Source organism: Chaetodon trifascialis, chromosome 10, assembly GCF_039877785.1.
Source record: "Chaetodon trifascialis isolate fChaTrf1 chromosome 10, fChaTrf1.hap1, whole genome shotgun sequence".
Classification (NCBI taxonomy): Eukaryota; Metazoa; Chordata; class Actinopteri; order Chaetodontiformes; family Chaetodontidae; genus Chaetodon; species Chaetodon trifascialis.
Genome location: NC_092065.1, coordinates 14,205,847 through 14,228,195, shown reverse-complemented (window position 1 = coordinate 14,228,195; position 22,349 = coordinate 14,205,847). Strand labels below are relative to the sequence as shown.

General features: G+C 40.8%; 1 protein-coding gene across 1 annotated transcript in view; it reads right to left on the bottom strand.

The window, feature by feature from the left end:
• LOC139337172 (voltage-dependent calcium channel subunit alpha-2/delta-1) overlaps positions 1 to 22,349 on the bottom strand; it is a 58,627-nt gene that overhangs the window by 28,686 nt on the left and 7,592 nt on the right. The window contains exons 4-10 of the mRNA XM_070971630.1: positions 8,837 to 8,896; positions 8,072 to 8,107; positions 6,984 to 7,113; positions 2,555 to 2,686; positions 1,482 to 1,551; positions 478 to 528; positions 142 to 241 (exon numbers count right to left, since the gene is read on the bottom strand). Of these exons, the coding sequence (XP_070827731.1) occupies positions 142 to 241; positions 478 to 528; positions 1,482 to 1,551; positions 2,555 to 2,686; positions 6,984 to 7,113; positions 8,072 to 8,107; positions 8,837 to 8,896 (579 nt within the window). The remainder of the gene's footprint in view (positions 1 to 141; positions 242 to 477; positions 529 to 1,481; positions 1,552 to 2,554; positions 2,687 to 6,983; positions 7,114 to 8,071; positions 8,108 to 8,836; positions 8,897 to 22,349) is intronic.

The window sequence follows — 22,349 nt, the reverse complement described above, 5'->3', positions numbered from 1 at the left end:
AAAGTGTCAAATGCATCTAATGCACACATTCTGAATCTGTCCATCACTCTGTCCCTTTCCTCAGCAAACGCCATGCCCCCCGTCGCCTCGCACAAACAGACCACCCAACGCTCAGCAAGTGCAGGGTTTGACAATACTCACGTAAACCACATTGACGTAGTCGTCATCAGACAGAGTCTCCAGCATCTCACTGACAGAGGTCCTGATCAGTTTGAGAGTCAAGCCAGAGACACTCCCACTTCTACAACAACAACACAAAAATAAATAAATAATAATTAAAAAAAAAAAAAAACACCTGATAGCTTCTCACTGCAATCTGTCAGCTCAGTTCTTGTCCTGTGAGATTTTACGCAGTGTAATTAGAAATGCATCTGCTTTGGGAAATGCATTACATTATGTGGCAAATGTATTATAGTCAGGGGAAATCATGACTGATGTGACAAGGTTATGGATCAAGGAGGTTATAAAGTCACTCACGCATCCACAAGGATTAGCATATCTTTGGGTGAGGCAGCTCCTTGAATGTACCTAGATGGGCATGAATGAATGAAAGACAAGCTGGTCTCAGACAGAAATTCTGATCCAACAATTTACACAATAATTTACTTTGATCACAACATTATTGATACACTTTGAGTCATACTTTTCAGTGTGTTACATACATATAGGGCTCAGCAGTATTGCTGAGCTTAATATAACAGTGTTAATGAGAACACTTGCAAGGATATGCATTACATCACACAAAAAAGCCTTGACGAAAAATCAACTTGCTAACTTTTTCCGAGCTTTGCGCTACATTTAAAATGTATGATACAATGCAGACAGCTGATGGGCCATGATATTGAATTTTTACCCAGTCCTTCATACACTTCCTACACTTACTATAACTCCCTTTCCACATAAATTGGGATGCTGTGTAAAACATAAATAAAACATGGCTTGTTCTGAATTTGACTTGTTTCAAATATGTTGGGACAGGAGAAAAACAAGACGGGAAAAGCTGTGGAATGTTCCAAAACATCTGTTTGGAACATTCCACAGGTAAACAGATTCATTGGTAACAGGTGATAGTCATGATTGAGTATGAAAGGGCCATCCTGGAAAGGCCCAGTTGTTAACAAACAAGGATGGAGTGAGGTTCACCACTTTGTGAACACATGATTGTATGAAGGAGATTACTACATGGGCTAAGGAACACTTTGTAACACCGTTGACGATAAACAAAGGATTGCATTTTGTTTTTATTTACATTTTTCACGGCGTCCTAACCTCTTCGGAAATGAGGTTGTACAACTAGAAGAAACATTTTTTTTCTCATCATCATCTCAACACCTACATTCAAATGATTAAAGAAGTAATTACATAACAGTAAACGATCATGATCACACCTAAATACATAAAAATTGAAATTTTGGCTTTGAATTCTGACCTACATTGACTAAATGTTATGCGTCTTGCAGTTTTTCTAGCAGTTTTCTTACCATGGCCTCCTGCGGACGTCATACAGGTCGATTTTACTTGGTGTCTTACGAGCATCCACCCAGGGAGAGGCTTTAGGAGGAGATGAGATGTATGTTTATTATTTTGTTTTCATAATAACAGAGAATAAACCACTAATTCCTATTTTGGATTGTTTTCTGACGCCTCTAACTGTCAGACTGTAAGTGTTGATCTGCAAATATCAGGCAATATGCAGTGTCATATTCAGCCTAGCAGTGTCTATTTGCTGTCAGTCATATTGTGCAGTTAAGCAAGGACACATTTTCAGAGTTTCTAAAAAAAGATTCTTACATTTGGGCCATAATGACAGTTAGCTTGTGAGACAGAATCCAACATTATGACACCATCTACATTATAACATGTATAATGCTGGATAAAATTATTCATGAAGAGGTAAACAGTAGGGATGAAGAAAGAATATTCATCTGAGCGGTAAAGCACGGTGCACCAGATTCACTTGCTTTGAAAAAAATCAGTTGCTTTCTATCTGTATGCTATTAGTGAGGGACACCATAAAAACAAGCCAGTATAAGGGTGTGCGACTGCTTATCAGGCATGCTAAGAGGTAAAAGGAAAAAAAAAAAGAAAGAACAAAGAGGAATAAATTCCGGGCCAATGAAAATTCATGAATATTAGACATAAACTTTTCTCATAAAGCTATACAGAGTCTATGATGACAGGGAATCTCATGAATAGAAATGGCTTGGCAGAGAAAACACTCACGACAGAGAGCAACACCGGAGTAATGCAGTTAAACATAGTATGACACTATCTGGTACTGCATATAAAATCAGGACAATCTGAGCAATTCGGATTATTTATTGCGCCTCTTTGCTGAGTGATGTATGAACAAAGCAGACTTGTGTATATATTCTCTGGATGTCAGATGTCAGAAGAAGCCACATGCTGTATCTCAGGTCAACCAAATAATAGTCAGCTAAGTCAGCTCTGATTAGCAGATACACAAACAACTTAAGAGGCCCAATGATCAGTCAGGGACTTTCCTCTATGATAAATGTCAGACATTTGTTTTCTTTTTTTTGTTTTTTTTTACCTGGGTAGTAGCGAGCCAGGCCTGTAGCGCTACCAAACACCTGCCAGAGAAGGGTCGGGTCATCCTCTCTGTTCTTTCTGAACACTTCCTCCAGTGCCTCCGTCCAATTCAGCTCATTCAGCACAATGGTGGCTAGAAATCCACACAAACCCACACACATACAAACACATACATGTCAATAAGTATAGAGCATATTACTGAGATCAGATCTTGATTTTCCACAACTCTGTGAAGTTGTGCATGTCTGTGCGTGTGTTCTATAATGATCAAAGGATACAGCAGTGTAGGTAAGCAAGCCACTGTAGAGTGTCAAAGACATGTGGACATCCCAGATTAACGCATTCATTAAGATTCACATGCACAAGCTCACTCAGTGTCAGCCCACTCGCCCAGCAGGACACACGAGCAAATATCAGGCCAGCACACCCAGCCAGTGGTGATAAGTAGTAAGAAATACTGAGGAATGGGTTTTTGGCAAGCAATGGGTTTGCACTGATAAAAATCAAACTGTGTTTAATTTTACCTGAAACACTCGATGTGTGTGTGTGTGTGTGTGTGTGTGTGTGTGTGTGTGTGTGTGTGTGTGTGTGTGTGTGTGTCTGTGTGTCTGCGTGTCTGTCTGTATGTGTGCATGCGTGTGATTGATAGTGTGTGTTGTGAGAGGCAACAGGCATTATGGATGTAATGACACAGCACCCAGACAGCTCAGAGCCACATAACACTCACTATGATGGATGGAGACACAGCACATGCTGCCCCAACTCTATCCATGCTCTGTATCTCTGCTGCTCTTCTTTTTCCTCCCTTGATCGTCTTCTCTTTCTTTATACTAATACAGCAGTGTATATATGCCTTTATGCGTACATCTATATGTGTATGTGAGCACGTGTGTGAGATAGATTGGTATCCTGTATTGAGTGTGACGTGGCCCATTGATGTGCAAAGCAAACACTGTTCATTTGCATGCATGCCTCTGGAGGGCCGAGTTAATGAAGCCTGGTTGCCAGGAGTGCATGTTTTTTTATTATAGAAAGAGAGAGAGAGAGAGTGTAGAGTTTTAAAGGGAGAGGGAGAGAAAGTAACGCCACAGCCCTCGTTAGATAATCAGAAAATTACAAACTGCATGTGTTTTTTTTAGTGAAGATTGATAAAGACAGACAAGTAGGCCTAGGCAGATAACTATCTACACACAGGCCCACTCATACCTATTTAGATTTAGCCAAAGAGCTAGCTAGTCAAACACAGAAGATGCACACATACACACATCCTCTAGGCTAACAAACTGAAATGCGATAAGCAAGCAAACCAAAAACATCTAATCCATAAGTAATATGTTGCTTTTTAATATTTCCATTGGTTTTGAGTACTCCTGACTTAGCCGCAAAATTTAATAAGCTGTTTCATAAGGGATACAGTATCCTCTAGTTGCCCATATTGCCACTGACACTAATGAATTCCCAGGCTGCACTCGGCATGGCTTTGATGCCACACTGAATCTACACCCTGCGATGACTTCATCTCAGTGGGATATCAGGGATGCAATATAATTCACGAACAAATACAACATAGATTCGCTTTTTTTAACATTAAAGAGTACATTACTTTTCACTGCCTTAATTAAGGATAAGTAGTCCACCCCCCATACACTTAGTCATCATGTACCTTTTGTCTCGAAAAGAACACTACAGCTCAACTAAAGAAAACTCATTCTGACAATTTGGGAAATTACTATATGTGCCTTTTTGTCAAGAGTTAGATGAGAAAATCAATACCACTATTATGTCTGTACACTAACTAAAGCCCATTCGCTTAGCTTAGCACAAAGATCAGGAAACAGGGGAGAACCTGGTTCTGCCCAAATGCAACAAAATCCTCTCTTCCTGCCCCTCTGAGTGTTGCTGTCTCTCTTGTCGGCTATTTTGTTCTGTGCTTGTGGAAGAGAAAAGCTACAAGCTGGCTAGCATGCTATCCTGAAGATGAGAAATATCATATACTTCAAAATGATTTATATGCCTATGTCTTGCCCTGGGGTGTCGTATATATTGTATACATACATCTTCAGCTTCTGCGTTCAAAAGCAGCACAGCTGAACTCAACCTTTCCAATCTTTTCTTTGTGCGTATTTCTCCCTCCATCTCACACCTTGTCCTTCACTGGACCAACAGATGTGGCTTTTGTGATCTTTCTGTCATCTGAACGTCTCCGTTTCCCATTCTACACGGGTCTCACCCATGTGACGTGCTGCTGCCTATAGAAGGTGATTTCATAAACTTTCCTCCCACTTTACCCAGAAAATCCAATTTTCTCCAGCTGAGCAAAGGCTATTCCTGGAATATTTATAGGGTGGAGATCAAATTGGAGAGCTGAAATCTCAATAACGTATGCCTTCTCCAGGAATAGGAAATACATACTCCTGCATGTGTGCTCATATTTGACACGGTATATGAGTGTGTGCACATTCAAAGGCACACAAATGCTCCTTGCTCTTTATCTGGGAATTCTTCATTGAATGCATTAATTCCTTAGCCCCATTTTCCCTAACCCTAACCCTTAGCAGAACTAATTCTAACCTAAACTCTAAAACCTTGTCTCAACCTCAAAATAAACTTGTCAGAACTGGCTTTTCAGTCCCCATAACTGAGATTGTGACCCAATACCTCAGAGAGATACTAGTTTTGGGTCCTCACACACACACCTATAGTTTCTTTCATCTTGCTCTGATCAGACTTCAGCCCTGGATAGGTCCCAGCAGCTCAGCGTATCTATGCATACTCATCACAGGCTACCAATAAACAGCATCCTTGAGAGAAAAGGAGTGTGAGGAGTCATGGCACACTGCCCAGATTATGGCCAGAGAGGTGTCTCGGGAAAAAAAATGACAAAGTCACAATGAGTTCAAAAGCATGCTAACAAACCAGGCTTGCACTTTTGCAAATAACAGACCCTGACAACAGTGTGTGCCCATCGCAATCCCTCATTTCTGCCCCATGTTTGGGGTTAGCGGAAAGGTGAAGTGTGTAACCTTGGGGCCAGACGGTTCCCCAGCAGGCTGAGGGCCATGCAGAGGAAGTCGCTCCACTCTGCTGTCCCTCCAAGTCACTGCTGACGCACCACATCCCACTGCACGCTAATTAGTGAATATCTAAACATGTACACACAGACACAGATACCCAGTCTCACACAGCCACAGATAAAAATACACAAGCACAAGCCAAGCAGCAACAGTGAAGCCTGCTGGTTACAGAAACTATCCTGTAATTGGACTCATGTTCAACCCCATCATGAACCATGTGTCCAGCTGAAGTGTCTTTGAGCAAGGCACTGAACACTTTATTGCTCACTCGTTGATCAGAGCATCACCCAAGAACTTAAAATGTAAAAATAGAAGAAAAGAAAGCGGTTAGAATACATAATTCAGACCACAGTTAAGATATTCAACAGACCATCCTTAAGTCATTGACATTCAACTTGAGCTGTGCTAATGTCAAAGTGACTCCAGAGAATCAAATTATTCTGAACCATTCAAGGTAAATGTCACCGGTTGATGAGGAAATGATCAGAAATGTAGTTTTAGGACAAACAGGGCAAATACATTCTGCAACAGATATGTTTCATCATCATCTTGAATCAATGCCAGACAGCTCAAATGCAACTGACGACATGAAGCAAACACAGGACCATCAAACAGATACTGGCCCAGATTGTATTTTACAGTGAAAAATGTTTACTTGGTTGTAAAAATGCTGGTTGGATGGAACAAGCACACTGATTTATTTCAGCTTCGATATTACAGTTTCATAATCACAAGCAGGGATGTAGTTTAGGGAAACCATTTAGCCACCTTTTCTGATTTCACAGAAAATCGCATTAACAGGGAGTATAGCTAAGTATAAACACAATGAAGAGAGATACATGTCCAAATAAAACCTGCTGCTCTGGGTGGATGTAGAAAACCTACAGTATGTAAAAAACTACAGTCAAGTATAGCACACATTAAGTGTGATCACAGGCTAGACGTCACATCCATCACACTTTTTATTTATGATTATGCATCAGAGCTATTAACTCAAAGCCTCAGGACACATGAAAAGGTTGAAGCGAAAGACTCATTATCAAAACCTCTCTTCAGATTAAAAAAAAATTAATGAATGGCTCATGTTAGAGCTTTGCTCAGACAAAGGCTAAAAGCACACATCAATTCATTCCAGTTAGGACCCTCTGTTCATTTACATGGAAAGGACACACGGCTAACCAGGAGGCAGTATAGTACAGGAGAAGATCCTATTAGGCTGTATCACTTTCTTAAACCATCATTTAGCCATGGGCCAATTTGCTAGAGGCACAATCTGTAACCGACATTTCATAATGGGCTGGTGTGTCAGTTGTATCCATGGATACCACTCTGGTTTGTGTGTGCGTGCATACTCACAGCCATCATAGATGTCAGTGGGAATGTGGACAGCCGTGTGGTTGTGATCAGTCAAACGTTTAAATGACAGGTCCTCTTTAAAGTCCGGTCGAATCCTGTATTTCCTTCCCTCTGTCTCATTTGCATCCAGCTGAGGGAGGAAAAATAAAAAAAACAAGATGCAGACACTAATGCTGACCGTACGTTTAAGGAGTCATGCAAAGCCTCTTTATTCTATTTGCTGAAGCATCATTGCATGCATGAAACAGTTTGTGGGTTTATTTAAAAGCACAGGACCTCAAAGACACTCTGGTTATACATCCTCATCAACTCCTGTCTGATGTGATAATGTCATCGCTGCACTTTTCACATCCTCCCAGCTCGTTTAAGAAAATATAGCATCACTGACTATATGCTTTGTGATATCTTGCTTTTTCTCTTTTTTTGCATTTTCACTTGGGAGGAATAGCAGGATACAGCCAGATTGTCCGTGCCCCTTGTGGAGATTTATAACTCCTACCGTGCATTCACCAATTTACATCAATGAGAGCAGTGCAGACAGGGAAATATATGAAGAAAAGCATGATGAGAGATGGAGGAAAGAATGCAGGGTGGAGAGGGAGTGAGGTAGTGAAGTGGAGAGAGAGACAAAAAGCAGGAGGGAGGAGGGAGAGGGAGTGCGAGCAGTTACTTCCTAATAAAGCAACAGTATAGCCAGCTCATACATCTCATCTGTCAATTAGAGGAGAAACATGGCAGAAACCTCTTCACCTGAGAAAGGGTGGGAGGAGGGATGACGGAGAGGAAGCTACTCTGGAAGAAAAGCCTGGAGAGGAGGCAAAATAGGGAGGGAATGCAGCAAAAGGCTGAGGCAATGATAGAAAGCCTGGGTGAAAAAAAAAAAGACATGGATGCGATGAATAAGAAAAGGAAAATGGAGGAGAGGAGGGAAGACGAGGAGGTGAACGGGAGGACAGGAGAGAGAGGGTGCAGTGTAGTAAAAGCATATTACTTCCCATGTTTGTGTGTGACCTGTGCGTTTGCGGGGGCTAAAATGGAAGCAGAGCAAATACACAGAAGGAAAAAAAAAAAAAAAAAAGCACACTCACATTGTCCTTTGCGTTGTAGTAGGCGATTTCATCATCCTGTAAACAAGTCACATAGAAGCGCAAATATCATTTTGAGGCTGCTTTAGGGTGTTGCACAAAGAAGTGTAACATTTATATAATCATGAAATGCTTGCTCCACTTCTAAATAGTTCTTTTTTTGTTGGCAGACAACTCCATCAGTAAATTCTCCAGTTTTATGTTAATGAAGACACTGGTCCTTGCTAGTGATCGTATGAATACTGTATGAGTTAAGCTGAGTGTGCAGAGTGTTGCTCTTTTTACATCTGTGTCTGTGTGCCTGCAGCCATTTGCAATGCTCCAGGGAAACATTTTCCTGCCATTGAGAAAGCAATATAGCAGTTCACTGCTGATGTCTGTGACACGCATTTTTCATGACCACCTTTACTCTCCCTTATAATTGTCTGCCACTGTTGTTCTTAGAAAGCAGAGTATCTGTCATCTGAAATGAGGGGCATAAAGTGTCATAACACAGTGTATAATGTGCAATAAACCTATTTACTAATGGAGCTGTAATCACTGCTAACGACACACAGATGCAAACAGATTAAACCTATTCAAACAATGAAATTAATTTATGGTCAGTAAATCCAGACTATGTGCATGACCATTAATGTTTGTGTGTGTGCATCTTCCTGTGTTTTACCCACATGCAGATACACACGATACAATGCAATATAATACACGTGCTTATGCACTTATTCCTGTCAGTGTGTGTGTGTCTGTATTTTTGTTTCCCTCTGTTACCTCAAACTCGTCTTTCCACTGATACTCCATCTGGAAGTTCTCAGCAGCTGTGGCCAGTTTCTGGGGAGTGAAATATGACAGGGATTTAGATTGGAAACTGCACAAGGTATACCTCCTTCACAGTGCCAGTCTAATTATAGAAAACCTGAGCAAAAGAGAGCATGTTAAAAAGCACTATGAAGACCATCCCAGAGACAGAGAAATGATTACGATCTCCCTCACAGGGCTATCGCCGTTTTACAGCCCTGTCCGCTAAAGGCCACACTACCGAGGGCCATACTGTCAGAATGAAAATGTTGTATCTTAGAAGGTGTGTCTGTGTGTGTATGTGTGTGTGTATGTTGAGCACAAAAGAGAGAGAGATGGGGGAATGGAGGAGTAAGAAATGGCAAAACATTGAATAAAGTCAAGTACAAATACCACCTGAGTGGCTGTCAATCAAATTGGATACAACTCAATAACAGGGGGATATAAATGTAATTAACTTCACCTTTGCTCTGCACATCTCTCTGACATGCACACACACTCACACTGAGAAGCGATAGAAGAAGAGAACAGTGGTAAGAGCAGTACATTTATCGCAGGAGAACATTTCTTGCATGATACAAGCGATAAAAACGGCAAGCACAAACTAAACAACCTATATATATCAAACTGGGAACTAATGGCTGGCTTAACTGCTCTGTAGACATCCAGTGAAATATTTATTTATCACCAAAACATCATGCCTGCAGAATTGTACTTGAAATGTTGTGTGAGGATATTGTGGTATTTTGACATTGCTTTCCAATTGCACATACACTGAAGCCTCGACAGGCTTTCCTTATGATCTTTCACAGTTTGACTCCTTCTTTCCTTTGTGGGAAAATGAGGTCAAAACTGAGAACAACACTAAGAAGAACGCTATGACACATAGAAAAAGGGGGAGGCAGAGAGAGATCTGATTTCTACATTTTACAGTTGATGTGTGAACTAACTAAACAGTTTCATGCATTTTTAAAGATTTTGCTCAAATTCCACTACTAATGCTTTGTGTACTGAAATGAGGTAGGGAGTTAGAATAAAAGAACAGCGAAGGCAAGCAGTGGGCAGAGAAACAAAACAGACACTGACACTCTTCCACAAGACAGTGTGTATGTTCACCCAGGTAAATCCACAAAGATCAAGCCTTAGCCTGGCCCTGGCCTGCCCTTCTCTGACTGTACTGACTAATGACAACCCCGTGGAGAAAAGGATTGCCCTTGAATAAACCCAGCTGTCTGACTTCCTTCACAACAGCATGGTTACCATAGCCTCAGAGAAGCTGCACTCAGGGATGTATTTTAAATTAACTGAGGCAATTAGAATTGATGAAGTTTTATGGCTATTTATAGCCGAATCTCCATCTGATATCCATCTGCTGGACTTCGCAAGCAAGAAAGTCTAACATCAGGCATGTCGGATCTGTGCGTGAGCAATAACTGGATGAGATGTTTATAGTATATGTTATTCTGTGTTTTTACTGAGTGCGGGAATGAATGTGTACGTGCGTGCCTATGACCATGTGTCTGCTGTCGGCAATAGTTCCATCCCTTTGGCCTCCAGTCCTGGGCTCTGTTCCAGACCTGTCTCCACCTCCTCTGCACTGGCTGTCAGCAGCTAAATATACACCCCATCTGAACCATAAACAACCACACAGACACACACGCCAAAACGAAATAGTGATCATGAAATTATTACGCACCATGTTCATCATGCACAAAAATAACAAGGTCCATCACTGCATCAAGTTCTGAATCATGTGTTTTCAATTTAGACATTGTGTCTATCAAATGCTCGATGCTGACGCTTGTTTCACCAGACATTGACGGTGATGAAACTATTTCAAGTGATTTCATCTGGAGATTCACATCTCAATCAAGAGCTCTAATTAAAGAATAACAATTATATGAGTAATCTGTAATTTGGAATCTTGTGCTGGTCATGTGTGTCTCTGCGCTGCTGGTACCCCTGAACAAACAAGATTGAACTCCGCAAAAACAAGTATCAGCACAAGAAAGCTTTACCAATGTTTAACTGTGTTTTCAGAGGTTTTAACAAAAACACATGCGAGGGAAATCCAGGTGGAACTGAATGGTTGCATAAAATCTCATTATTTTCTGATTAATAATTAAAATCAGTGACACCTCAGCTGCACCTAAGGTTTGACAACGCTCCAAACAAAATCCTGGTTTTTCATAATTTCATTCCATAAGTGTTTCATTAAAAAAAAAAAAGATTTAAAGCTGTAATAATGTCCCACCAGAGGGAAAACGGGAGCAGCGGTTCATATCCATGCTGGAAAAGCCAAGTGCAAGAGGTCTGGTCATTAGGTTAATGTCAGCTAATGTCACTGTAACATCACATCATGTTAATGTCACACCACTTAGCTAACTGAGCTTCATTCATGCATAAATCCAGACCTTCTCTCAAAATATGTTCTATTTGCTACACACATATGTATAGTCTTTGCGGTATAGCAGTACATGGACATATGACTATTGATCACAGATCTCCCTTTGGGTCCAGGATCTCACATGCAGCATGATGTATGTGATATGATACATGAGTATAAGCAACAGCTGCTCAATACTTGATACATCATGCATCATACTCTAGCAATTTGTGTGACATTAATGGAAAATATAGGACTACAGTATTTTGTGTCAATATACTCTTGTCCCTCACACACTTCCTGTATATGAACATGCACATGCAAATCCGCGCATACACGCACACACACCTCCTAAGAGAGCAGACCAATAGGGTTGTTAAAAATTCATGACAGGGCTTTGACAAGGCTCCTCTCCCCTCTGGGAGATATGGAAGGGGGTGAGGAGGGGTTTGTGTAAGGAAAGATACCTAATTATCCTTCTCTTTACTGCCTCTTTTTTCTCTGTATCCCTCTCATACTCTTTGTCAAACACGTACACACAGAGAGGTTATCAGGCTACCCAAAGAAAGCAATGCCACAATCAAATACTACAGAGCCTTGGCTTGATGAGCCTGCTCTATGAGTGACAGCTAACCTCTCTAAACTGGCATAACAGTTCATTACAAAGCTACTGCAAGTTGCTGTTGCTGACAATTGATTAGAAGCCAGCGTTGCTCTGCTGAAACACACATTTAACACTACAAGGGTTTAGTTAATGGGAGTGCATAACACACTCCCCATAGATCTAACTGCTCATTAGTCTCACTCTCACTTATTGTGGTCTGGATGCCCCACCTCCACACCATAATGAGTTCACTCTGTCACTGGTTGACCACTGGAGACCTCACTGGAGAGCCACTGGTCCCCTGCAGCCTTAATGGGGAAAGAAGAATACATGGATACAAGGAGACCAAGAGTTGGATCTATGGACTTAGGGAAGTGAGATTGTTTATGAGGTGCTTCAGTGGAAAAAAGGAGCAAATAGGAGGAATTGTAAGAGTCATGAAATCTAATACCAGGGGGAAAAATGTCCAATACTATGTGCAGGCAGCATTGCTGATACATGTTGGTTGGCTATATCATAACCCCAGTTGAACATAATATGGCCTAATGATGACCACAGCAACTGTTGTGCCTATCAACATTCCAACAGCCAATTAGGGCACATAAAGTGATATTTTCACTTACACTGCAGCCATTGAGAGCAGAGAAATGCTGGCCTGAGTGTTGGATGGCAGTGGAGTCCTATCTGCTCACCCCACAGAGGGAAATTTCTGCCCTTTTCTCACCAGTCTTAGTTGTCATTCTGCCAGGGCAGCCCAGCAGCCCACCATGCATTTAGTGAGAAAGCAGAGCACAGCTTAAAGGATAGACAGGGTAGATGAGACAGGCTCTGCTCAACCTCACAGAGTCTTCCAGACTCCCAGTGTGTGTGTGTGTGTGTGTGTGTGTGTGTGTGTGTGTGTGTGTGTGTGTGTGTGTGTGTGTGTGTGTGTGTGTGTGTGTGTGCGTGTCTGCGTGTGCGTGCGTGAGTGTGCATTTAATTGTGTGCATGTGTTTCTAAAGGCTCCACATGGCTGAAATCAATGGGCCATTCGGAGCACACTGCCTTCTCCCCCAGACAAAAAAGCAATACTCACAAAAGTAGTAACAGTCTAAAAGATCATTAACACCCACATCCAGTCTTATCTTTCCCTTCCTCGTTTCTGACAACATGTCCACATTCATGAAAGCTGGTTACATATTCGCCATAATGAGTCCGAACTCAAGGGGGTGGCAAAAAAATAAAAATGGGGAATATGTAAAGAGGCAGTATGAAAAGCAGAAAAGAGATGAGTATGAAAAGGGAAGAGGGAGAGACGTAAATTATGAGCAGATGGATTAACGGAAATGACAGCACAAAGAGAGAAAACAATACTCTCACTCAGCATGATCACAGTGTTCGTAGTTCTCAGTAAAACTTGGCTTATGAGAATGAACAGTGGGATGAGAAAGATACAGATACAAGAGTAGGTGGAGGTTTTTCCCTAAAGAATGATGGAGGCCTTCACCAAAACGCATTAGTTTAGTTACTGTGAAATGGAAAAAAATGCATCCTCCTCCTGTGTGCCTGTCTAATATATACTTTGTGTCAGTAAGGTGTAATAATAGAAGAACGGGAAGCAAAAAAAAAAGATGAGCTGGAAAGAGACTTAGGAGAAAGAATAAATGGAGAACAGTGGAGGTGGGCAGACAGAGTCAAATGGAAAAGAGGAGACAGAAAGAGAGAACTGATGCAAGAGAGCAGCACAGACAGAGGAGCACAGAGGAGTAAAGAGGAGCGTTGGAGCGAGTGAGGACAGATATGCAGTCCTACTGCATATGGAGGGGGCATGATGAGAGTGAGAAGAGGTCAGGAGATGTAAGATTTACAGCAAATTCCAGTTTGACAGAGAACAGTAGCAAAAAGGTCAGGAGCTGGACACAGGAGAGATACAGTGGACTGGCAAAGCAGGGCGACCAAAGGAGAGGGATGCAGGGATGGAAGGAGAGGGAGGCGAGATAAGTAAAGGGAGAAAGAGAGCATTAGACAAGAGAGAAAGAGCAGAGGTAGCTGCAGCTGTGAGAGCCCAGGGGAGAGCCGTGCTGCTCTCCACATGGCTTTTCTCAGTGGCCAAACCCTCCGACAGGAACAGTAAATCTGCAGCTGCTCCCCATCTCATTTGCTGTCTTTGGCTCTTTTGCTCTCATGCGTGGATCTCAAAGATGTGTGTATCTCTACTGTCAACTTCAATTCAGATTGTTTGTTTGTTTCTTTACAACACTGAGAGTCACAATGTTCTAATTCAAAAGGTAAAAGATAAAGGGACTTTCAAGAAAGGCATTCTTTATATAGAGCATATGATGGACCTAATGGATTTAACGGTTAATAAATCATTTACTGATTTTGACAAGAACAATTTGAGTCATCAGGCTGTGAAAAATCCTCTTGGCTAGTGTTTATTATACATGCTATTTAGTAATATTGTCATTATACAATAAATGTTAATAATGCAGTAATAAATGCTTGTTTTTCACCTTTTAATCCATCCATCCATCATCTATACCGCCTATCCCTTTCGGGGTTGCGGGGGGCTGGAGCCTATCCCAGCTACAATGGGCGAGAGGCGGGGTACACCCTGAGCCAGTCGCCAGCCGATTGCAGGGCCACATGCAAAGACAGACAAACATTCACACTCACACTCACAATTTAGAGTCATCAATTAACCTAATGAGCATGTTTTTGGTCTGTGGGAGGAAGCCGGAGTACCCGGAGAGAACCCACGCATGCACGGGAAGAACATGCAAACTTCACACAGAAAGGCCCCGCCTGACCCGGGGATCGAACCGGCAACCTTCTTGCTGTGAGGCACGCGCACTACCTGCTGCGCCACCGTGCAGCCCCACCTTTTAATCATAAATTAAAAATGTTTAATGTTTAGCCCTTTAAGTCTGCAATAGCAGATTTTTATTTATTTATTTTTGGCCAGTTGGGGGCAGTGTAACATGTTGTGAGCACAACATTAACATTTCAAATTGAAATGTCAAACCTGTTCACAAGCAATACCTTATTTACACATCTAGCAGTTACAGAGCAACGTTATCATTCATTCGGAGTCGAGTTTGTGGTCACCATCACTATTTTAGCTTTGGTTTTGGTCTCCACCAACTCCTGAGGGAATATCTGGTTTTTGAGATTCTCAATGCTGCACGATGTTCATCAGGAAGGTGTTAACTTTGTCTACCATTTGGTGCTGAGCAGGTAGCTGACAGACAGAGGGGAGCTGCAGATTTCAATAATTTACTGGAGGTTTATTCCTGCGGGCACCACATTTCATACTGTTATCCAATAATGTCATTTGATACACAGTTAGTATAAAAATGTCGATTATAGCCACTTTAATAAAGGAGTTTAATCATCATGTCTGCAGTTGTAAATGTTAAGAAATTGTTACTGAATTTTTTTTTATACATTTTTATCCTTTTATCATGTGTGGAGTCCTTTTCTTGAAATAAAGGGTCAAATGCTCTCAACGTTGGCATTCCCAACATTGTAACAGTTAATGTCTTTTAACTAATCTACGATGGACCAGTAAATTATTTATTGCCCATTATCAAGCCATTTGTTAGAACTAACTTCTTCATAATGGGTGCCCTTTCAGACAAAAGCGAAACAGATTAAACGCAAGTGGAAAAATTCCCGACGCAATTGACACTTTCTGTAAGAAAAGCTGTAAAAACAAACACACATGGAAAAGCATGACAGAAGTGCAGCAGCAACAGAGTCTGAAGCTACTAATCATCTTGTCACATCTCGATTAGAATAATTATGAAAAGTATTGCAATATTTATTCTCAAAAATATTATTTGTCATTTTTAATTAATGTTTCTTATTATTAGATAAGACAAACTGCTTCTCTTCACAGTGACAGTGAAGTGACAATGACTGCTTCTCTTCGACTGTTCAGTAACCTTGAGCATGTTTTGATCTACCAACAGTGTAGATTTCTTCTCGATGAATACATTTGACGCTTGTCCCTGACCTTGCATAAGTCTACTTAGAATTCCCTTTCTGCACTGCTCTTCCCCACTCTCTCTATTTCTATCTATCACACACACACACACATATATCAACACTGATGTAAGCACACAGACACATGCGAACACTTCTTGTCTGCTTAATATGATCAGTGCAGAGCAGAGATGGGAGGTTGAGTAACATCTGCTCCGGAGACTGGAATATCTCTGATCATATCATAGCCTGTGTTCATCACTACGTTTCATTGGTGCACGCGCGCGCACGCACGCACACACACACACACACACACACGCACACACACACACATCATAATGTCACATCTTGCGCTCATTATTTTAACATTGTGACAGCTGGAAACAGATTAATAAAAATATGGTCCAACACCTGGGGCACAAAGGCTCTATTTAACACATGCACAAATAACACACCAAACACTTAACACAAACGTCTAAATAAAGAGAAGTGGATAACTGTTTAGCATTACTTAAGGAATTCTGAAGATGACAACATTATAAGCGAGACAATCACATGATATAGTTGTAAACATGGATAGAATTTGGAAAGAAAAGCTTTCTGTCTTCTGTTTATAATATAAGGAGATGGTCTGAGAGGCAATGCTGAATGGTTTAGTGTCTGACAATTATTCCAGATATGCTTAAACTAAATAGATGGAAAAGTGGAGATAACAGATTGCGTTTTTTACATGGAACCATAATACACGTTTCTGTAAAGGTTTGCATCATAGCCAGGCATAGGTTTTCATCTTATGTTGAAGTAGACTTCAAGGTGAAATCAAAAGTGGAGAGCCAACTACTTGTACAGTCCACAGTGGTACAAAGAATATACAAAAAACAAAAACAAACTCAAAGCAAGAAATGGGACCTAAATTCAAACAATCAGACAGATAGGAACAGCTTGATAAAATTAAGGTACATAGCCTTACTGGCATGGTTAGAAATCTGAACAGAAGGAACTGAAAGTCCACAGGTAACAGGATTCGGGCAGGGAGAAGGGTGCAGGCAGGCAGACACTTCCAGATTCAGAATCAGGTTCCAGGTTCCAGGATTCAGGAAACAGAAAATAAGATACAGGTAGCAGGTGGCCAACTGGAGATCAGGGAGATCTGGCTGGTGGTCAGCCGCGGCACTGAGCGGTGGAGGCCCTGTGGTAGTAGCTGAGAGGCTAGCTAGGTTAAGGAATTAGGCAGCAAAGAAAAACCAAAGAGGGTTGACAGGGACTACATATTCTTCTGGGGGCTCCACGAGGGTACCACCTGAAAATGACTTGGCAAGACTCAATGAAAGATTGCCGCTGGACATCAAGATGGCTCCTGAACTGGTTAGTTGAAGACTCATAGGGTTAAGGAAATACAGGACCTGGGCAGGCAGGCCGGAAGCTAATGATACAGAGGCTAGCCGATTGAAAGACAGGCTGGAAACGAATGACCCATAGGCCAGCTGTCTGGGAGGTGGGCTGGGGTGCAGGTTGAAGGCTTGCAGGCTAGGATGCATGTTGGAGGCTAGCAGGTCATGACTCATTCACTAAAAATGATGACAGAAATCTGTGTAAAATAATCTGGGATTTCAATGTACATATTTCAGACAATAATTGTTTTTGCAAGACATTTTAAGCAGTTTTATAATGATAATAATATTAGCTTTTCCAGTAAGATGGTGCCTGTAAACAATTTAACATACTGTGTATTACTAAAGCCTTCAATACAATATACAGTAATAACATTATGAATGTGTGTAGCTGTACATACCAGGCAGAAGTTCCTTGAGATATTACCTTGTATGGAGATGCAAATTGCAAAAAACACCATGGGGCCTTAAAATTGTACTGGTGCAAGTTTAAATATGCCCCCTACTTCATAAGTCAAAGGACAATGGCAGATATACTTGTCAGGATTTCAAAGTTATAGTTACATTAATTTTGGAAAGAGATCAGAAGTATGACTGACATCTAACATGCATGCATACCTTACTATGCAAAACTTCAGAGCTTTAAGGAGTGCACTGTATTCAGCCATATTCCGGTGACTAGGAGTGTTTGGAACATACTTATTTCATCAAGAGCAAAGTGGATTCTGCTGAAAGTTGGGTTTGAGAATTTCAGTGGACTTTTTGATATATCTATCCTGCAGCGAAAATGGACCATCATTGAAAGCAATTTTAACTGTCAGAATTCAAGGTAATCACATTTCAAGCTGATAATAGAAGCGATTGTCAAGGTATCTACTGCTGAAGTCTGACATTATTAAATAATAGTAATCACTTCGTGTTCATTTTTTATTACACAGATGATTGCATCCAGTAAACTGTTCCTAGTTCATAAACCCTTCTTTCCATTTGACTAATGAATTTAAGCTGCCCGCCAGTAATCATGATGCCAGCATTGGAAACAGAAGATGTGTCATTTTGAAAAGCACACTCTTTAACCTACACACATATACTCCAGACACACACTCACGCACACAGTACTGGGCCACCTGTGTCCTGTTGAGTTTTAGTGGCGCTGGTTGAGGTATTACTTTAAGTAATGTTGTAGACTGGCTCATTAGTCACTGGATAGTCCTTCACCCCAGGAGAAGAGAAGAGAATTCATTCAAACACTCACGCACACACACACACACACACACACACACACACACACACACACACACACACACACACACACACACACACACACAGCTCATGCAGATTTTTCAAACAAAGGCAAACAACTGCAGCAGAAACAACTGCCGGTTGTTAGAGAGAGAGAGGGGAGGACAATACCTTGATGTGTGAGCATGCATCTCTCCAGTGTTTTATCTGTTTGCCTTTTGCCTTAACAGTTCTGCAGCATCAATAAATAAGTTTTTAATTACAGTGTACACAGACAGCAAGACAAAGAGAGAACGGATGGAGGAGGGAGTGATGGGTTGAAGTAATTGGATCTAGCCTTGGGCACTTCATACACTTTCACTATGTGGTCAACTACTTGACAAAAGTTTTCACAGTCATCTCTCTCTCTCTTTCTCTCTCTCTCTCTCTCTCTCTCTCTCTCTCTCTCTCTCTCTCTCTCTCTCTCTCTCTCTCTCTCTAGTAATTGCCACATGTCTTGTTCCTTTAATAACAATGACATTTCATTTGATCTAATAAAAACGATAACATAGGCAAAGGGTCTCTGGAAAGCTACAATAAGAAGTTTGAGCCAACAGAAATAAATGTGATCAGAGAGGAAACTCAGGTCAATGGACTTCATTATAGGAAGGTGAAGTAGACATGCATACACTATGTGTGGCCTATAATAAAAAAAACAATGAATATGTAAATTAAGCTAACAGATGAAGCAATAGAGCTATTGGATGCTTATACCATTTTTGGACCACCCTATCTATCATTAATGTCTCCTTAACATAAAGTTATATTAACTCAGCACAGGCAACAGCTAGGTTATTATAATGATCACTTGGTCAGGAAGTGTGTGTGTTTGTTTGTGTGTAGCATTCACACAAGAACATATTTTCAGTATGGCTATAGCTGAGATGCACACATGCAAGAATATTAAGAATAAACAACTGACAGGAGTACATTTTCTATAGTTCAATTTGAAATAATATTACGGCAGGATAAACAGTTTGATCCGTATGAGCCAAAATATTTAAACCCACAAGGAACTCAGCTACAGCTAATTTGGTCAAAACTGCAAAACCTAAACTTAAAGGCTCAACTTGTACTCACTGATTACCACTTACTGTGTGGTGCTTTATTCAGCATTAATGATGTGTTTAAAATACTGTAAACGACCACCCAGAGCTTTCAGCACTTTTCTCTGCACACAGCATTATTTTCATCTGCGGGATGGTAGTGGCTACTTTCTGTGCAGTCACTGAGATTAAACAAAATAAGAATACACTGGATTGAAAGTCTGAAGGCAGCATAAAAAACTATGTAAATTCTGCATAAATGTGCCTGTGGATGTGCAGATGACATTCAGCAGCACTTTCACTACTGGACACTGTGTCCCTTTTTTCCATATAGTCTAATATTTAGTTGGACTATTTAAATTGCAGGCACATGCTATTTCTTCTGTGCATTCATTTTCTCAGGTCAGTTATGTTAAGCAGCTCCTCTAAACGTTTAGTTGAGCTGAAGGCATGTCAAGATACCAGATATATACCAGATGTTTGCTCATCCTTCAAACTGACCCTGTTTTTCTACTTGAACACAACAGATCCACAATGTATCCACAAGCACATAAATGGTTATTTATTATTTATAATATAATAATCTAATCATTTTTAGCAAAGATTATTTAAAAGGGTTAAATTCTAATTCCAATCTGTTTCTCTCTGGCCAGGAGCAGAAGGGGCTGCACCCCCTTCAGCTCCTGCACTAATGTGTGTTAGTGTGTGTGTTTCCTGTTGAGATCAAACCCCAGTATACATTGCAAAACCTTTGATAAAGCGATCTCTCCTAACAGTGTGCAGCCAAGTACTCATTAATAATACATGTTACACTCTGCCACACATTTATTTATGGAAGCTTGAGTAGACCCACATAGACGCACACTTATTCCACACACCTGTGGCTAGGTAAACTGTGGCCTTTCAAAGGTCATCCGTCATGCAGAGTTAGAGATCAGAGACGGAAATTCACAAAGGACGAAAGAGAGAGAAAGACGTTGAGGCAAAGGGAGGATGAAAGTTTGAAAGCAGTTGACAACTAAGTGAAAGTGGCTCAAGCGCCTTGGGCTATCTCCAATTATGTTGACATTGAGAGTCACTCCCAACCTTATATCAAAGGCGCTGAACAAGAAAGGCTCTCCCTGCTGCAATGAAGATTCTCTTCCGGTACTCTGTCTGATACACTTTACTGCCAAATCCCGTCATTTAACTTAGAAAAGCAAAAATCAGCTCAAAGCACAACTACAAAATCTGCTGGGACACTGTCTGTATGACTTCTGATCTGAGTTTGCTGATGTTTGTTGTCACTGATATTTGAAAGTCCTAGAAAGAATCTCAAAAAAGGAAATCTCTTACAATACTAGCTCAAAGCATCTTTTTTTCCTGTGCCATCATGTTCACCCATCTTTTGTTCATCTGCGCATCTCTCCGCGCATCAATCAGGTTCATGAAATTGCCCTTCTTTCACATCATCCATTCATCCATTTACCTCCCCATCCATACATCTCAGGACAGAGAATTCAATATCAGTGTGCCTTGAGGTTACTTGTAGGAGAGGATGAGACGCAAAGAAGCAATAAAGAGTGAAAAGTGATCGATGTCCGTAGGCTGGATGGACTGTCAGCATCAGGGTAGCTGACCCCTAGCCCACCTCCTACCACCTACCCTTAACACACACAAAAACACATTTACACGAACACACCCAACCCCCGCAAACCACACACTGAAGCCACTTTTCTCCTTACTGCTTACGCATCTCATGGCACCAGTGCTCGGAAAAATGATAAGAAGACCAGGGTGTTTACTTAACGTACACAAGACAGACACTTGGCAGGAGATGTGTTTATCAACATACATAAATACTCCCTCTCCATTACTAATTAGACAACAATGGTGATGCCTTATAAAGGCAGAGTAAGGGGTGCTGTGAACTCCCTCTGAATGTATAAAAACAGTTCAAACTCCTGATATAGATGAGCATCTCTGACCCACTTCTGAGTAAAAAAAATGAGCAGGGGAGACAGAGAGAACATCCCCAGGGTCAAAACTCTCATTATCACATTGAATCTTGCAGAATGAAGATCTCAGTCCTTGATTTTTACTCTTTTGTGTGCATGCTTCACCCACTGTTGTTATCGCATGTACAAACTATCATCTATCATCCATAAAGTCACACAATTTTGTGATCTGTTATAAACATTTCACCTCACCATGGAAATTAAAGTGACCACACCATTCAGATAACAGCTCGTGATGATGTAAAGGTCTCCAGAATTATGGAGGTTGATTTCAACTAATTCTGAATATTTGTTTCCCTCACAGGAAGCCTTTTGGTATGGAGGAGGACCAGGGAGAGTGTTAGCCAGAAAATGATTTAAATGTTTTGAATGTGACTTCCTTAATTCGAAGGATCATCTCAACCAAACTCACAGAAATCACTTGGAAAATTAGTGTGAAACCTCAGCCAGACAAATAATTAAAATGAGCAGCCAGATGGTGGTGTAACTGTAATGAGATGCTTTATGTTTTGGGCAATAACATGTGAATTCTTTTTCTTTTACATAATTAGAATAGCAGAAGTGTTATTTTCAGATTACAACTAGAATTTATCAAAAAAAAATGATGTATCATTTTATATCATTTTGGCAATTCTGAGCTTGAGAGATCATTAGATATCCAACTCAGTTTCATTTATTGTTGTTGAATCTAGCAATGATTGGTCCATAAAGGTGGTAAACTTGTCCTCTAAATGCAAAACATACAAAGACATGAAAAAAAAGATGTTTTCATCATAACATTTTGACTATGTTTCAGAATTACATTTCTCACTAAC